Source organism: Notothenia rossii (genome assembly GCF_949606895.1).
Source record: "Notothenia rossii genome assembly, chromosome: 10".
Lineage (NCBI taxonomy): Eukaryota > Metazoa > Chordata > Actinopteri > Perciformes > Nototheniidae > Notothenia > Notothenia rossii.
Window position 1 is genome coordinate 8,339,001 of NC_136908.1, and position 17,168 is coordinate 8,356,168.

Consider the following 17,168-nt stretch of genomic DNA (forward strand, 5'->3'; position numbering starts at 1 on the left):
AAAAGAGGATAATGTGCGAGTCAACAAGCTAAGCATAAGGCAAATAGAGCACTCAACTCAGGTTACATCATCTTGTAAGCGAGAAATTGCTGCGCTGATTCAGGCGGGAGATTTTAACAAAACAGCTTCAAAATGACAGGGAATAGATTTGAAAAGGGGAGTTAGATGTTACTTACCCAGTTGCTCAAAAACTGCTAATGTCCAACAACAAGAAGGCGATATATTCCAACAGAAGACTTGTTTTTTTCTCTACTTCTAATCCAAGCTTCAAATGCTAACCACTACAAATACCTAACATCACCCAGGGGAAGAAGAGGCAGTTCTAAAACTATCCCTGGCTGTACAGTAATATACAGTAAACCATTCCACTCCCCCGGTCACATGATGACGCAATCAATACACATAATGCATGACGTAAAAAAAAAGTCTAACCTAACAACCCTTTGGTGCTTTGCACATAACCTCATCACCCAATCAAGAAAGGAGAACTTTTCTTAAGAGCAAGCAGCCCACACTCATCCGTAGAGTCCGGTAGCAGAAATAAATCATATCTAAAGTTCAGATCTCACTGCTTAGATCTGATCTCAACAGCTATTTAAAGCAGCCAAAGTGCCCTTAAGCTAACTGTCCTTAACAAGAACCAGAGTATTGTGCGCTGAGAATCGAAGCTACCACGTGAAGGCGCTCTCCAAGGACTGTTGTGAAGGGGAATGAGCGGAGAGCCGGTCCACGTCTGTAACGCCCAATGGAGGCAGAGCCCTCATAAGCCCTACTGGCCGACTCCCTCGCTCGCTGTTTGACACAGTCTTGATCCCCTCTGCTCTGTCAGATGGGAAAGTGGAGCAAGCTCTGTCCCCCCCCCCCCTTCCCTGCCTCCTTCCGGTGTCTGTGCTGTTAAGTGTGTTAGTGTGTGGACGTTTCCGAGCGTGTCTCTTTGACGACACAGAGGAAATATACACAAGTAAGAAGAAAGTTGAAGCTATTTCAGATAGGGAGAGACAAAGGCCGACTAACACTTTAAACATAACATTACAATAGAGACATGTCATATAAATGGAATATTTCAGCACATTTTAGTTGGTCTTGTATAATGTACTTGTTATAGGTACGGGTATATGCTATTTTAAGGCAGCTGGAACCCCAGGGATAAAACTGACTGTATCGCATTCATGCATTTTTCTATACCAAATTGACAGGTCAAGTGCATCTGGTGCTAGGCTGTAGGTTTCTCATCTCATGCCATGGTTACTGACTTGAGGCTACATTTCTCGCTACTACCATACATACTAAGTGGATTGTTAAGTATTCAAGAGGGTGAAAAACGCACACTGAATTTATGTAGGGTATTCTCTTCATTCATTTATCGGCTTGTTTGCTGCACAGGAGAGTAATCAATGGCATATAAATGGCCATTACGCTGCCACAAGAATGATACAAGTATCATACACTTGGCTAAGGTCAGACCTTGTCGCTATGCCTTTTTGTGAAATGAATGTGATTACATTTTGGCCAGATTTGTGTCCAGCTAGTACTTGGCAGTGTACAGATGAAATATTCCTTTTTATTTAAGGTTGAAATCTTTCTCGGTGCCAAAGCCAATAGCAGTGCCAGATCAGTCGGAGCCCGGAGCAGGGACGCTAAAGGTACTTGTGCTGCACGCCAGGCTGTGGGGCACGGCAGGGTGGGGTTCCCAGGTCTTTAACCACTGATCCCCGATCAAGCAGAAGACCAATGAGGATTACATTACATCACATTACATTGCATTTAGCTGATGCTTTTATCCAAAGCAACTTACAATAAGTGCGATTAGAGATAGGATTAAGCGACCCTCACCCTTTGAAAGGCTTACCGTCATGCATCCATCTAAAGTGTGTTCATCTCTAACTACTGGAATATTGTTAAGGCAAGGCAAGGCAAGTTTATTTATGTAGCACCTTTCAACACAAGGCAATTCAAGGTGCTTTACAAAAATGAAAAACATTCAGACAAAGGCATTTAAACACAGTCATTAAAAAGATAATAAAAGAAACACTAAATTAAGCATGCTTTCAATGGAGATTGCTCAGTTGTCTGCCTATAATGCATTTGAGCTTTGTCCGTGTGTTGCTTCTAAGCTTATTTGAAATGAAATATATAATGCATAGTGCATTGTATATTTCATAAAGGCCAGCATAAATCGGTTTGTCCTGATTGAAAAAGCAGCAGCTATAATCAGTGTAGCACATGTGAGTATGGTATATATACAATGTATAATGTAAAAGACATAACATAAGTACCGCACTGTACATTGAGTTGGTGTATATCAGTGGGGCTTCAGCCCGACATCCCATACGGAATTGGAGTGAGGGTCACAGCGCGGAGATGCCAGAGGCAAGGTCAGCAAACACGCAGCAGAACATCATCATTTCCCATGGAGGAGAGTGAGAGTTATTGAGGTATGGCAGAAACATGAGAGAGAGACGCTTTGGAGAAGTAACCCAATCAAGATTCAAGGTAGAAATGTCTTCCTACAGACATGCTCAGAACACGTGTACATCTTTTATTCAGGGTAACCTTCTTTTCTTCCAATAACCTGAACTCCTGTTTTCAAAACTTGTAAAACTTTTATTCGAGCTAAACATATCAGTACGTATTCGCGCCGGCAAGGCAACTGAATGAGAGTAGGAGTCAGGCACATAGGGGGGAAGACAGAGAGGCATGGCGGGTGCAGCAATTTGGATGGGCAGATGGTGTCGACATATGGGCCTGTTAGGGGCAAAATAAATAAATAAACACTCACACATAAATACTGAGATGAACTGTGAGTGCCACAAACTGTTGGCCAACTTAGCCAGCTCAGAAAGAGCGTAAATGGGAGAGAGTTGACACTGAAATTGTTTGCAGATTTCAAAATATACGATTAATGCTTGAAGAAAAAAAACGTGCACACAGATAATTGTGTGGGATGACAGTAGGCTTTAGAGATGTAAGCCTCTGATCTCCAAGTAAGTACACATTACACAGACATTTTAATAATAAACGGAAAAAGATACAGGATACAATCTTTTTTTTTTTTTTTTTATGTGGGTGCTTCTGTGTGGACTGAATAAAGCGTTCGTATACAGGGGAAAGGTTACAAGTTACGTCTCTGAGATGAACTTCTGTTCTCCTGCTGTCTGGTTCAGCTGCTGCTGTGTTCGCCCTTCCTCCGCATTGCTATCTATACATTCTCCACCTCTTCTCCACCTCCCGCTGAACCTCAAAGCCTGTGGCTGAGTTAGAGATACAGCCAGGTTGAGGTGATATCCTACAGCAAACAATCCGCTGCTTTGTACAACATGTTCTCTGCCCATATCAACTGCACACCCAGCTTTAGTCAAGATCTGCTGCCCAGCAAAAGGAAGCGAATGGAGAACTGTACGTACTGTATACATGCTATATTTCTGTGCCTTTCTGTCCTTGCTTTTGCTTGTTTATATGATTTACATACTGTATAAACTGCCAATACTTGGATTTAAGTAGCAAGGAAAAAATATCAAAATCAGAGTACTGTAGTTTGGGATGAATAGTTTCTTTTTTGTCCAGCCTACACTCTGAAAAACATGCAAGAAACATCATGCTCCAATGAGCTCATACTGTTAACACAAAATAAGTCTCTGGATTAGCCCAACATGTAAACACACATCCTCAATATAACTGTTGAGCAGTGATTAGAAAAGATGGGAGCTTAAAATAGACTTAAAAAATAATCACAATCAATTATAATAACTGGAACATTCTGGTTTATCGCTTGTATTTCAGTGTAAGTCAAACTAACTAGGTCCTGGTGAGTGTGTAGGCTTTGTGTTCGAAAGCTTTGAACCATCTGCGTGCACTCCCTGCCGTTTATGTATGCAAACATATTACTTTATTCCTGGCAAACACATTTGGAGGTTTTCCACATTCCTTCCCACTCTGAGTATGAATGGTTGATAGACATCGCTGTCACCTTGCCACTTTATATTCTGTTTGGCTCTCTGCCCTGGTGGCGTCTGCAAATTTAATTTGATTGCAGCTGTAATCTGCCGGCCAGTTAATTGACTTTGCCGAGCTTTGTTCCTCTCCCACCTCGATGAAGATGTAGTTTGATACAGTAAGTTACAGAATGTCTTATACTCTCCTGTGAACCTTGGGCCCCATTGTGTGCTTTGGTCACTGGGGAGTGCTGTTCTAGAGCAAGAAGACCTACTGCATAATGTGATCCTGATGGGGAAGCTGAGCTGACCAAAATGTTTCGTCATCCATCTTGTTGTCACTGTCGAAAGTTTCCTTTTGTATCCGTCAAATCTAGCTCTTGGAAATCAAATCATATTCGGAGGCAGAGTAATGCCACCTGTATGGCATGTTTAAATCAACTTGAAAATCCAACACTCGACAAATCAATCTCCACTCAAGATCCACTTAAGTGTTCAGGAGCTGCTAAACGTAATCTGCTGTTTCATCAGCAGATAGTGGTTGCTCGGTTGTCATTGAACTCTACAGAGTTTAAACTCTTTCGGGGAACTATCCATGGATACTCAGCAAACCTAATCTGCTAATAAGGAACATGTGATACACTCCAAAGCTCCAGCACAAGCGAGAAAGAACTTCTCAGGAGGAAATGTCTATTTCTGTCCAAACAATATCCTATCCAGTACGTATGTTTCTGGTTATATTAAGGCATAATTGTAAACATCTATTCTTACTTAAAGCATGTGACAAGATGTGTCATTATAATTATATCAAAGTAATTTATTGGCCTAAACGTAACAACATGTGTAGCGTGGCCAGTGAATTTCATCCATTAACTCTATAACGAGAGGTATATCACTGTGTTTTGTAGGAGAAAGGGTTGCACCTGTTTACGTTTACTGGCATGGGTAGAAGATATGGGCTATATAAACATATCAAAGTCAAAGTGTATTGAGACCACGACATGGTACCAAACCGTAGCTTAATGGTCCTGAACCAGTTTGACTTTGTTATCGACAGAAAGAGTAATTACTATTGGTTAAAACAGTGAAATCAATAGTGCTGGTTAACATCATGTAGTTTACCAGATTATCCACATACATCAAGGAGTCAGTGGCGTACATGGACAAATGAGAGGAAACCCATTCGGACAACAAATGAAGGCTTCAGGTCACTGGCGGTAAAAAAAACAAGACTGTAGAAATTAAGCCAAATTTCCACAGTTCGGAATTGCGAATTAAATCTTCAACATGGTTTTGCGTTAAGGACAACATAAAAGAAAGCTTGTAACAAAGTAAAACCGTCTCCAGTGAGGCGTTCTGAGTGATGTTACTTGTGAATTCTTATCAACACAGAGAGAATGGTGTTTGTTCTCATTGACTAATTGAATTAACACTAACACAGGGAACTTCATTAGACTGTTTTCACTTCATTAATGAAATTAATCTGACTGAGCATCAGCACACACACAAGATAAACAGCACCACACACGTTGACAGACACATGCTTTGCTGCACTGTACTCTCTCACATGCACACATCAAAAATCATTTAGAGTAACTTACGGGTTGCCATAGTCCCAGACAATGCACTGTGGATCTGATGTACCCTGCAAGATACAGGGTGGGGGGGGGGGGGGAAAGGAGGGGGCGGGAAAAGAGAAGATAAGCGGTTATTGCCAGTCGAGAGGATGAGTGAGAGAGGGAGGCAGCATGAACACGGAATGGCTTTTTGCAAGAGGAGAAAGAGTGATGCTGCATGGGCGATGGAGAGAGGTAAACAGACAATGAAAGAGAAGGATTGAGACAAACGGTGGGAGGGAAGGATGGAGAAAGAATCACTGTCATGTGACGGAGCAGCAAATAGCTGCTGCTGCAAAAAGAGAGAAGGTGTGTGAGCAATGAATGGGGAAGAGTTAGAGACAAACAAAAAGTAATTTCATGGACAATAATACACAGCAAGTTGGGGTCATAAACATCCAGTAGTGGAAAGGCAGTCACATTATTTACCAAAGTACAACCACAGCGTGAAGTAGTAAACATCAACAACAATAAAGCCGTAAAATGCACTTAAGCATAACAACTTATGAGACCAACTGGTAAGTAAAGTAAAGTACTTATGCAATACATGCGGCATCTCCAAACAGCATCATGTTTATTCAATGTGAAAAAAACATTTCTGATTTCAGTCTAAAAAGGACGGTGATTGGTCACACAGCGCATTCTTAATCCATCGACTCACTGGATCCAAAAGCCAATAGCTTTGGTCGAGGGTGCGGGGAATCATCTGGAATTCAGAGCTCAGTCACGCGTGGTTGAGGTGGAAGACTCCCAAAGACTCAATCAGTGAATCAATCACAGGATCGATGTCTTTAACCGACTGATCACAACTTGTTCCACTGGTGATCTCGCCATTGATTTGCTTTTTAAAGAAACGTATGTGCCCTTTGAACCTGCACGCCTCATTTGGTATAAGGATTGGATAGTGATTTGTTTCAGGTGAACTTTGTGGGTGCTGGATTCTGGTTCTTACATCGATTCCTGAATCAAAAGCATTACTTGTATCATACTGGTTCAGTCTAAGAGAAACAGCTGATGTTTTTTTACGTCCTTTTTCATGCCTGTCCCCCCTATTTCGCAAATGAGGGCCTATAGTCCCCTTGTCACGTCTGCCGATATCTGGTTTTCTTATGTCTGTTTATTTTTTATCTGTGTCTATGTTGTTGTCAGTGATGTATTGTCTTATCTTTTTAAATGCCTTTGTGATGTGCTGCCACCCATTTTCCCCTCGGGGACTAATAGACGAATATTATCTTGTTTTTCTACATCGGGTTCATAAACTGAGATGCAGTTCTCCCGCTGATGGATCCCTCTCTGTCCCAGTCTGTTGGTCCTCCTCACTGAGTCCTGCTTTAAGCCCTTTGCCTTTGAGCTCCCCCTTATGGTAAAGGGGATTATAGCAGTAAATCCACAGCCACACTGTTCTGTTCAGCATAACATGGATGAGAAGACTCATCACAGTCTGAGAAGAAATTGAGAAAATGACCTCTATTTGAGTAAAGAGCTTAACGAAGGTTTTCTCTCAATATCAACACTGTCTAAATGAGGAAGAGAGCAAGGCACATTCAAGTCTAAACTATGATTAATTCCCCTAAAGGCAAGGTCATCCCTCCTTCTCTGACTAGTTCGTAACTGATCCCCCATGAATCAGCGAGTCCTGGGGGTCTCTGCACGGCTGGACTTGCGAGGACGGGATGATACAAGGTTTATATACACTGGATCAGAGGCTGGGCGACACAGATTGATGGATGACAGCACTTTGTTCTGCCTCGTGCGCAGACCGCCACCATCGCCGACATTAGATGTCCCCGGGCGTGTATTAGCGTGGCGGCGGGCTCTGTTAGCATACAACTATCAATCAGCGTGCATCGTGCCCAGCTGTACGATGCTGCGGGAGTGACATCCATGTACTGCCATAATGTCTGCTTCCTCTTTAGTGCCGATACGTTGCATAATGACAGCGTCTGCTCGACTGATGCCACTCAACGGGAGAGCTGTGTGTCTGACTCCAGCAGCTGCACGGTAATAAACAGCTCTGTCCTTTTACTCTCAAAAGGAACAGCTACTTCCTTCAAGGTATTTACATCTACAAGTGGTATCCTAATGCATATTGGCTGGGAATATGTTGATCTGATCAGATGAAAGGAGCAACAGTAAAAGACCTCACTGGCTCAGGGAGTCTTAAAAGCCACTTAATATCAAAGATTATAGATTCAGGAGATGAAATGGAGTAACCTGCGTGATGTTTTTTGACTGATGAAAGTAAACTAGATTACACTTAAATGACCAGAGAGGCTTGAGGCTGATGTTTGGAAAGCTAACCAGAGCTGCTGTGGGTGTGGGTCCACTGCTCTACTGAGGGCTAACAGAGATTCCTGGCCTTCTGCTTTTTACTCGACATTAAAGAAATACACACCCACACACTTTAACAACAGGGAAATGTGTGAGGAGTCTGGAGCAGATGTCCTGTCAGTGAAAACATGACCGTGAACAGAGACCCCCACACTCCCCTTTGAGAAGGAAGCCTGAGGCAGCGGTTTATACGGCACAGCTTCAGTAGCCGGGTGTTTCTACACTGGCCAAGGTCGAAGTGAACTGCAGCTTATGACCAGGACAAAAGACTCTGCTCTCTTTCACTTCCATGCCCTCTCTGGTTCTTAAATAGCAGTTCAGCATGTTATGCATAATGAAGTTCCGACTTAGCTGAGCACCACTGAACATATAGGTTACACTGCCTTTAAAGTAAAAACGCTTGAATGTGAAAAAATGTTTTCAGTTCAGTTTGCCTCGATCCAATTATTCTCAATGTCTTTCTCTCCTAAATGAGAAGATTGGTAACTTGCATACCTTAGCTTAGCATGAAAAGGGGGAACCAGTTAGAGTAAGCAGCTAGCTAGGCTAACCGGCTTTGCTCCATATTTAAATGAGCACTGTGTAGGATTTAGTGGCATCTAGCTATGATGTTGCAAATTACAACCAACTGAATAGCCCAACTCTCCTCTTTACAAGCATGTCGGAGAATATAGAGAAGCATTCAGGTGACGTAACAACGCAGACCATCCCTGGAATCAGAATAGGATTAATACGGCCACTGAAACATAGTGGTGCAAGCAACTCAATGTATTATGGGATCCACATTTCTGCAAATAAATCCTCCTAAATCCCAGACACTGCTTGGTTCAAAAAACAAACATAAGAGTGGAATTTATCTCCTCATTTAACTCTCGGGACGAAGGATAATTAGCATATTTGCCAAAATGTCATAAAACTCCTTTAATCAATCTAGTCCTTCAGTGCAATAATACAAAAACAAATTATTTTGGTTATAAAAAAACCCATTGTTCTTTTATTTTGCCTTTAAGAGATGCTAAAACCCTAATTAATTTGAAGTAGCATTTATGGATATGAGGAGTGGTTGCATTTCAAATTAAACCAAATGAATATTATGCTAATCACTTCAATCCCTCTACACTGTCATTTAGTTTTTGTTGTGGAAGAGATATCCATTTTCTAAAGTAGAATAATTAATTATAAATGTTTTACATCAATTTAGTCAATTATTGATCTATGCTGTATTTTATTTTTACCCTAGACAAACTTTTTTTAAATCCTGCATCATAAAATAGGAACTTTCCACTTACCAGGCAGGAAGGCCTTAATAAAAGACATCGGAGTTAAATGGGAGATATTGGATTGACCATTCATGTTGCTTGACATATACAAAGTGCCTGTGTTGCAACAGTTATCGCAATACGTATTTAAAATGTGACTAAATAGTACGCCATTTAGCCAAACAGGTATATCTTGCTAATACTGGTAGAAAGTGTGCATATGTGCATCCCTGCCCTGCACTGTACTGCCCGTAGGAAAAGTGTCCGTCCACAGGGTGCCTCTGGTTAAAAGAGCAGCATGCTTGGATCCGCATCAAGAAATTATCCTCTTAACAGAGAAGGGACCCGTGGTATCTCTTCTTTGCCAGAAGTGTTAAAAAGCAGAATAATAGGAAGATAAAATAAAGAGAATTGCCATAATTGAATAATGATTTAGTGGTTTAAAGCAGGGCGATGGAGTGGCGGGGGATGGAGAATGAATGCAAAGTAATTTAAATGAAACACTTTGCAATAAAGTTGACCCTCAGGTCCTGGGCGAACATAGGGATAAAAGTGATTTCATTGAACATTTAAAATAAATCTGTATGAATGTGTGTGTTGTGTCGTCTGGAGAGAGCTATTAAATATTCAACATTATTTTCAAAACTGTGCCCACCTTTGCACACAAGAACTGCTAATGAAACCAACATCTTATTGAGGTCATGATGAGAGCCTCTAATTAAACTTGCACTTAGTCCGTTCCACTGAAGACACCCCGCGAGTCGTTTATAATAACCCGCGGTAATATAAACTGAATATGCACCGGGAGACACTGTGAAATAAGGAAGTCAAAAAGGTCTGCATTTATTCAGGCAATTCAACGAGCACTATGGCACTTTATAGCATGCGGCACTTTATTTCTCATCTGAACTCATGGGTCAGCTGGGAGAGAAGGAATCCTTTATAGCCTTCAACACATCTATTTTTCTTGCTCAATATACAAGTTTCTAACAAAAAATGCAAGCTGGGAAAGATAACTTGTTTTCTGGTGGTTTTGGAAAGTTGACATGAGGGAAATATAAGAGTAATGTTCCCTTCTCTCAAATAATGATATTTTGAAATGATCTAGCTGAACAGACAGGGCTTTGTATCGCATGAAAACACATAAAACAGTAAAGACCTTATTGCAGGGTAAACCGAGAGATACAAAATACACATTCATTAATATTAAAAAAGTAACTTACATTGAAAAGTGGTGAGAGCTCCACCACCACCATGGGCTTGCTGGGTTGTGGTTCCGGTCGTACTGTCACTGTAAGGATCTTCGAGTTAATCACAGCAGGGGCGCTGCAAAGACACAATCAAGTGTATTATTTAACTGTGCCACACATTCAAATTTGGATTTGAATTTTTTCCCTGATTTTGAATGAACAAAATAAATGCTGGTGAGCAGCTTTTATCTGCTGTTTTTCATGAGAAAAATACACATGCATGAATGCAATCTGACTCAGAAACATAGCCTTAGATGGTTTTTGAGTGTGTTTGCAAAATTAAATACATGCATGAATAATAAAACCTAGAAATAAAAACCTAATGAGAAAGGGAGAAAGGGAGAAAGCCGGGGCCAGAGCTAGCACTTAAAAAAACTGACCACTGGACCTATTAGCATTCAGCAGAGTTACAGTACAGGGAGAAAGGGATTTTAACAGATCCAGCTCATCCACAACCAAGAGCATTGACCTGCAAAAAGGAGCCCAGGGCTTTCACAAACACCGTATCACAGTGGCTGTTTGACAACCTCCTTGTTTCGTTCTAACTTATATGTTTGCATGTTCGGTGACCGGTTGCTTGCCAAATAGTGAGCTTGCCGATGTGAGGGTCTAAGGACAGAGGGTGTCGTATTGTCATACTGATATTCTGTACAAACTGTGAAGTCCACTGAGACAAATGTAACATTTGTGATATTGGGCTATATAAATAAATATTGATTGATTGATTGATTGATTGATAGTGAGCCAACATGTATCTGTACTGCTAAGCCTTATTATAAATGGTAGCAACTCATTAATACATGGGAATGTGTTTCACAATTTACAATAAGGCTCCCTTTTGGCAGTTATAAATGTTAGTAACTCATAAATAAATGGTCATAAGAGATGCCAAGAAATATCAAGATGGAAGGGGGGGGGAATCAACTCAGTGAACAACAGAAACCAAGGATGCTGGCTGATGAAGAAGACAAAGTATGCTAGTGTCATTATAAGGCTTAGTCATCTTGCCAAATAGTGAGCCTGTGTTGATGTATGAAAACTATGTTAGAACTGGTTTATAAATGGTTCTTAATGATTAATAAAGTGTTTACAACCTAATTATAAACCCTTTATGAATTCTTTATAAGGGTAGTCTTATTGTAAAGTGGTACTGCATGTTCTATACGTTTTAGAAACCAATAAGCCCGCTCGCATTTGATGGACACTGTAGACTTCCAAAAATACATTGACAACACAAAAGAAAGGAACACACATCAATGGGGATGCAAGACATTTGTCTGATAACTAGGCCAACACAAAAAGACGTGGAAAATAGACATCATGAGAGAGGAAACAGAGGTAGAATCGAAATGTTGGAACCAGATAGAGAAATGAATCGACAGAAGAAAGGGCACAGATTAAAAAAAAGAAGTGAGGACAAAATAAAAGGTAAAAGAAAGGCCAGCGAATACAGTTGATCACAGGAGAAGTACTCACTTTGGTGCGGGTAAGATGGTGCCCAACGTCCTGTACAAGATGGCTCCGATGACATAGTACATCGGAACATCTGACTCTGTTTCTGTCTCTGAAACACAGGAAGATGTGCAACGGATCAGAGGCAATGGTTTGCTTAGAAACGTCTTCAAAAATCACATTAGACAATCCATCTATCCACCAGTTCAAGGTTGTTCTGCATACCTCTTTTCATCGTGTGCAAGGAAAGGGGTTGCTGAAAATGTTTTTGGACAGGTTAGGCTTTGGAGTTCTGGAAAGTAATTGTGAGTTTGATGATTTAAGGTTTAAATAAAAGACTGCAAATTATGTTTGATTGGAGATAACCTCAACTCTTTTTTTTACCAGGTAACTTACTTTAAAGGGGACCTATCATGCAAAATGCACTTTGTGATGTCTTTTATACATAAATATGTGTCCCCGGTGCGTCGGGGAACTCACGCAGCGTCAGAAAATAAAACCCTCTCTCTTTTCCTTCGTACCCACATCTTTTAGAAACGGGTGCACAACGAGCGGGTGTCTATCCGTGGTGACGATCAGCAACAATGCCTGACGTGTTTTGGACGTCTTTCTTTACATTAGAAAGCCTCGCTAACACTCAGAGCTAGCCTGCACTGTAGAGCACATGTGTTTAAAAAGCAGGAAATAAAAATGAACTCACCTTGTGATAAACCTGCAAGAGAAAAAGCACTTGAGCTCCATACTGTTTCAGAAATAATCATTGACGTTGTTTAAACAGGATGGCGTTTTATCACAGCAGAATTTAACTTTATGTCCGGTAGAATTCTGATCAGGCATTAGCTCCGCCTCCTCTTTTTTTTTTTTTTTTCAAGCTAAGGACCCAAGATCCGCGTTTCTCTAACAGGGCTTCAAAAGAGGGGTTTGAGCAGTAGGCATGGGTACAATGGGTGATCTGTTTGGTATTTTGAAAAAAAAACTTCACAGACATGTTTTATATAGGCATGGCCCTACAATATATGTTTCAAATATAGCATGATAGGTCCACTTTAATGTATCTATACGCAAATACACCGAGTAGTTGGTGAAGCAAACAAGCACAGATTTCACCTGTCTCATCAAACTGCAATGTCAGCTTAATTTGTATTTACTCCTGAGCTGTCACTGACAAATGCTCTGTTGAACACATCAAAATAAGAACAGTTTGTTAATTGCAGCATCTGATATGACAGCTACATCTTCCATACTCATTCCATACTCAGACTTATTCTTCCGAGTTAACAATTCCACTATTTCAGGTGAAATAACCTCAATTTGTGTGCGTGAAGCCACAATTTCTGCCTCTTAGCAGCTCAATTAAGCCTGGTTTCTAAAAAGTCCATTGGTCTAACATGCAATTAACTTAATTCCAATTTTTTTTAAAAAGGCAAATGTTAGACAATGGCTTCCTTTCTATTAGTTTGACCCTTTTTTTTGTCTTTTAAATCTGTTGCTGTGATTCTCCAAGCCACACTTCAACTTTTCCCTCCTTTAAAACGCATTGCCTTCCACCACTCCCTTCAGTCTTCTTTCAACAAAAAGAGCAAGGGCTCCCAAGGAGACGTAGTGTCCCTCTGTAAATGTCACTTTGTCTCAAGTGAGGGAAGGAAAAGAGGAAGAGAGCAGAAGTATGAGGGAAAGAGTTCATGTTGAGAGACGGCACTCCCTCCTTTGCCCTTTCAGGCTGAGAGAAGCGACAGAGGATCATTGACACAGAGAGCGGAAGAGAAAGAGACAGAGGGGGCTGATGGTATCAGACGTACTGTGTGACTCATCCAAAATCTGTCTGCCTGCTGCCTAAGAAGTAATACTCAGGAAGAGAGATAGCTATGCACGACCGATGAGGAAGACACAAAAAGAACCCGAACAGTGTTGAAAAAACCCGATTGTTTGACTGTGAGGAGGCAAAAACAGATCAAAGTCAGCACGAGAAAGCCTGTGAGTGTGATGGATCCTAATTGGACAGTGTCTGCAAAGCCATGCAAATGAGAAAGTCAGTGTATTGTGGGTAAATGCTAAATCACTGTGTGATGGTGGGGCACTCCTACGCATGAGGATGATTAATACCACAAAAGCACTCCATCATAAAACTCTAATTTCCCAGGAACATACTTTTTTTGTCAGTCTTCTTTTCTGAACATCTAAATGATTGGTGGTCAGCTGTAATCCAGCAAAAATGGCAAACCAGTTGCCAGCTGCAAACTTTAATATGCAATTTGTGAGGAAAAATATGATCGGAGTTTATGCAAGGCAATCATTTGTGACGGCCACATATTGATTGAAGGTGTTTTTTCTAAACTGTAGTGGCAGGGGAAAAGGTTTAAGGCATGTTGATAATCATGAAATGAAATGAACTATGATACATTTATAATATCCTCGCAACTGCAGTTCTTAATGTCCACTGTTATGTACGGTTTGGGGGTGTAGGTCATTAGGCCTCATCTACATATTCACCTGTCGCTGCGCGTCGGGGCCTTTTTAGTGGGCGTGTCAACAGGATGCCAGGGGCTGGTTCTCACGGGAGGAGGAAGTGTGTGTGTGTGTGTGTGTGTGTGTGTGTGTGTGTGTGTGTGTGTGTGTGTGTGTGTGTGTGTGTGTGTGTGTGTGTGTGTGTGTGTGTGTGTGTGTGTGTGTGTGTGTGTGTGTGTGTGTGTGTGTGTGTGTGTGTGTGTGTGTGTGTGTGTGTGTGTGTGTGTGGCGAACGCGGGTATTCAGAGAAGTTTTCCTCAGCATGTGTTTATGTACGTTAAAATGCAACGGGGAAAATAACTGAATGTGGATATCGATCCGACCAAGAAGCACGTCTCTGTGGAGAGGACACGCACAGATAGAGAGAGAGATTCTCTCCAACACAGGGTGAGATCGCTCCTTTGTGCCACGCCGATCATCGTGTTTTTCTTTCCGTGGATTATAGCCTAAATAGGCCTACAAACATTTCCGTTTTTTTGCTGGCGACGGGCGCAGGAGCAACAGTTTTTTGTCAATTAACTATAGTGGCCTGGATTAGGCAGTAAAGACAATTTCGGTTTATCGCCGAGCAGACTTTTTGTTGAGTTTTGTTTGTGTTTTGTTTGGCTGGAAAACTGTGAATGTAATTGAATAACGTATAAAACCTGTCTTTGTTTATTTTGTGGATGGAGACTGTAGTAAATACACTATGGGGACTATTTTGTGGAAAGAGTAGATTGTTCGTTTATCAGTTCTGTTTACCTTTAATATATTATTTCATATCAAGAACCCCTTGTGCGTTTAATTAACACAGCTATGTTTGATCGTTGATCGTTACAAATTGATGGATTTAATCAGAGACTGACAGCTCCATACAGACGGTCCCTAGTAAGTTACTCCTTTTTGCATGACACGGAACATTTCAAGACATGAAAATAAAGGCATTACTTTAACCCAGTTGAACAGACTGGGTACAACTAATGTGCTGAAGATATGCCTGCAATGGTGACTATTAAGGGTCAGTCATTTGCACTAAACCGTATCACTGAATATTTAATGTCTTTAGCTCCTTTTAAACAGAGAATCCAGAGATCCGCACAAGGTCCACCTTCAGTGCAGGACCAAATTGTGATTTAAGCAGGAAGTGTGTGAAAGGGGCTTTAGTCTAGTCTGCCTGATTGCCTCATTGTCATTGATCCATTATCCAACAGAGGTTTCCACAAGTTAGAATCCATGGCCCCTGAAATGTCAGTAGCCTAACTGTGTATTGATAAATCCATGCTGCTGTTAATGGCGCTGACGTAACAGACTGATTTTTTAATTGTCACCCTCTCTCAATATTGTATATATAATATAATATTCTCTAAACTATTTAGCAGTTCAAAGAGGTAAATTAGATGAGCAGTAGCACTTCTTTGGGTTAAGTGAGAAGCATTAGCCAGGAAGTAATGAGGTTAATTTAGCTTAATGGTAAGCAGGACTTGAACATTGGGTGGCTCGGACCAAATAAAAAAAACATCTTAAAAAAAGCGAACTAATTAACATAACTGACACCGATTTTCTGGTTTGACATTTCCTATTGAACAAAAGCTGGATGCAGGGACTTACGTTTTGTAAGGTTGAAAAAAGCTAACATGTCATCCTAACAGTTGTATTTGCGAAAGGATGAAATAAGATAGTCAGTAAATTGTTCCACATTGGAGAGAGGCAGGCTAGCAGTTGACTAGCCGCCAAGGCATCCCATTTTTAAGCTAGGCTATTAACCCATTTGTGACACTATGTACTTCAAAGCACAAAAACAGGGTTAGTGGTGTCAAGTTATTCCTAATAGACACATTACTTTAATTTGAACCAATCATCATAGATCCACCTCACTTGTGATAGTTTGATACTCAACACAGTCACAAAAAAAACTGCGGGGTTCTTTAACACAATATATTAGAGCAGATATTGTTTGGGTTCTCGCTCAAAAATACTTCAAAATTAAAGGAGCATAACTACATTCATGTACCAGCTATGGCATATTTGAAATATGAAGGCATTGCTGGATTGTATGTATGGATGTATGTATGTATGGTCGTGTCTGCAAGACCGAGTGAGTGCCTGCATGTGTGTTTGTGTTAGAGAGAGTCAGTGGGGAGAGAGAGGGACTTCGAAAATCGGTGAAGAACAGTCCCAGGCTCTGCTCAGTGAAGCGATTCATGAACCTATCAATGGGCCGCGTGTATGTTCAACTGTGTGCGCACATGCACACACAAAGGTGCCGATGGGCCTTTATGAGCATAGTTAAGCTGTCCATCTGAGATAGGCTTTCATTATGTGGTAAATGAACCAATCAAATAGATAGCAATCAACTGAAGACCTCAACTCATGAACTGCCAATAGGAAGAGGCAGAGTTCCCGCAAGGGGCAAAGAGTACTAATAATGCCCTAACTCATCAGACGACATGCAGTTTGGATTAAACAATTTACCAAATAGCATATGCCAAAGTGGCAATGGCATGCACTGAATATCATATGAGAAAATGGCAGAGTAGATGTGGAACTGCCATTTGCTTTTATTACACTACAAGCACCGCATGGGACGTTACTTTTAGTGAAACAGAAAGGCTTGATTAATAAAGAATATAAAATACGGGTGACATCAATTACAATTCAGCAGCATTATAAACAGATGTTGCTTTGTACACCGTTGTGTATGCAGTTGCAACACGTTTCCTTTGAAGGATATTAATTTGATGTTCCTTTAAATCCGGTAAAAACATCTTGGACAAAACACCTCATGGAAACTAAATAAACAGGTTGTGTTACATACAAGATCAATGGTTAGGAAGGAAAGTCAAA

The 17,168-nt window shown here is 40.9% G+C and overlaps 1 protein-coding gene across 12 annotated transcripts in view; it reads right to left on the reverse strand.

The window, feature by feature from the left end:
* Positions 1-17,168, reverse strand: part of adgrb2 (adhesion G protein-coupled receptor B2) — a 223,405-nt gene that overhangs the window by 78,108 nt on the left and 128,129 nt on the right. For all 12 annotated transcript variants that reach the window (XM_079652995.1, XM_079652986.1, XM_079652988.1 and 9 more), the window contains 3 exons: positions 11,865-11,952; positions 10,362-10,464; positions 5,534-5,577 (listed from right to left, as the gene is read on the reverse strand). In XM_079652995.1, coding sequence (XP_079509121.1) covers positions 5,534-5,577; positions 10,362-10,464; positions 11,865-11,952 — 235 coding nt within the window. The remainder of the gene's footprint in view (positions 1-5,533; positions 5,578-10,361; positions 10,465-11,864; positions 11,953-17,168) is intronic.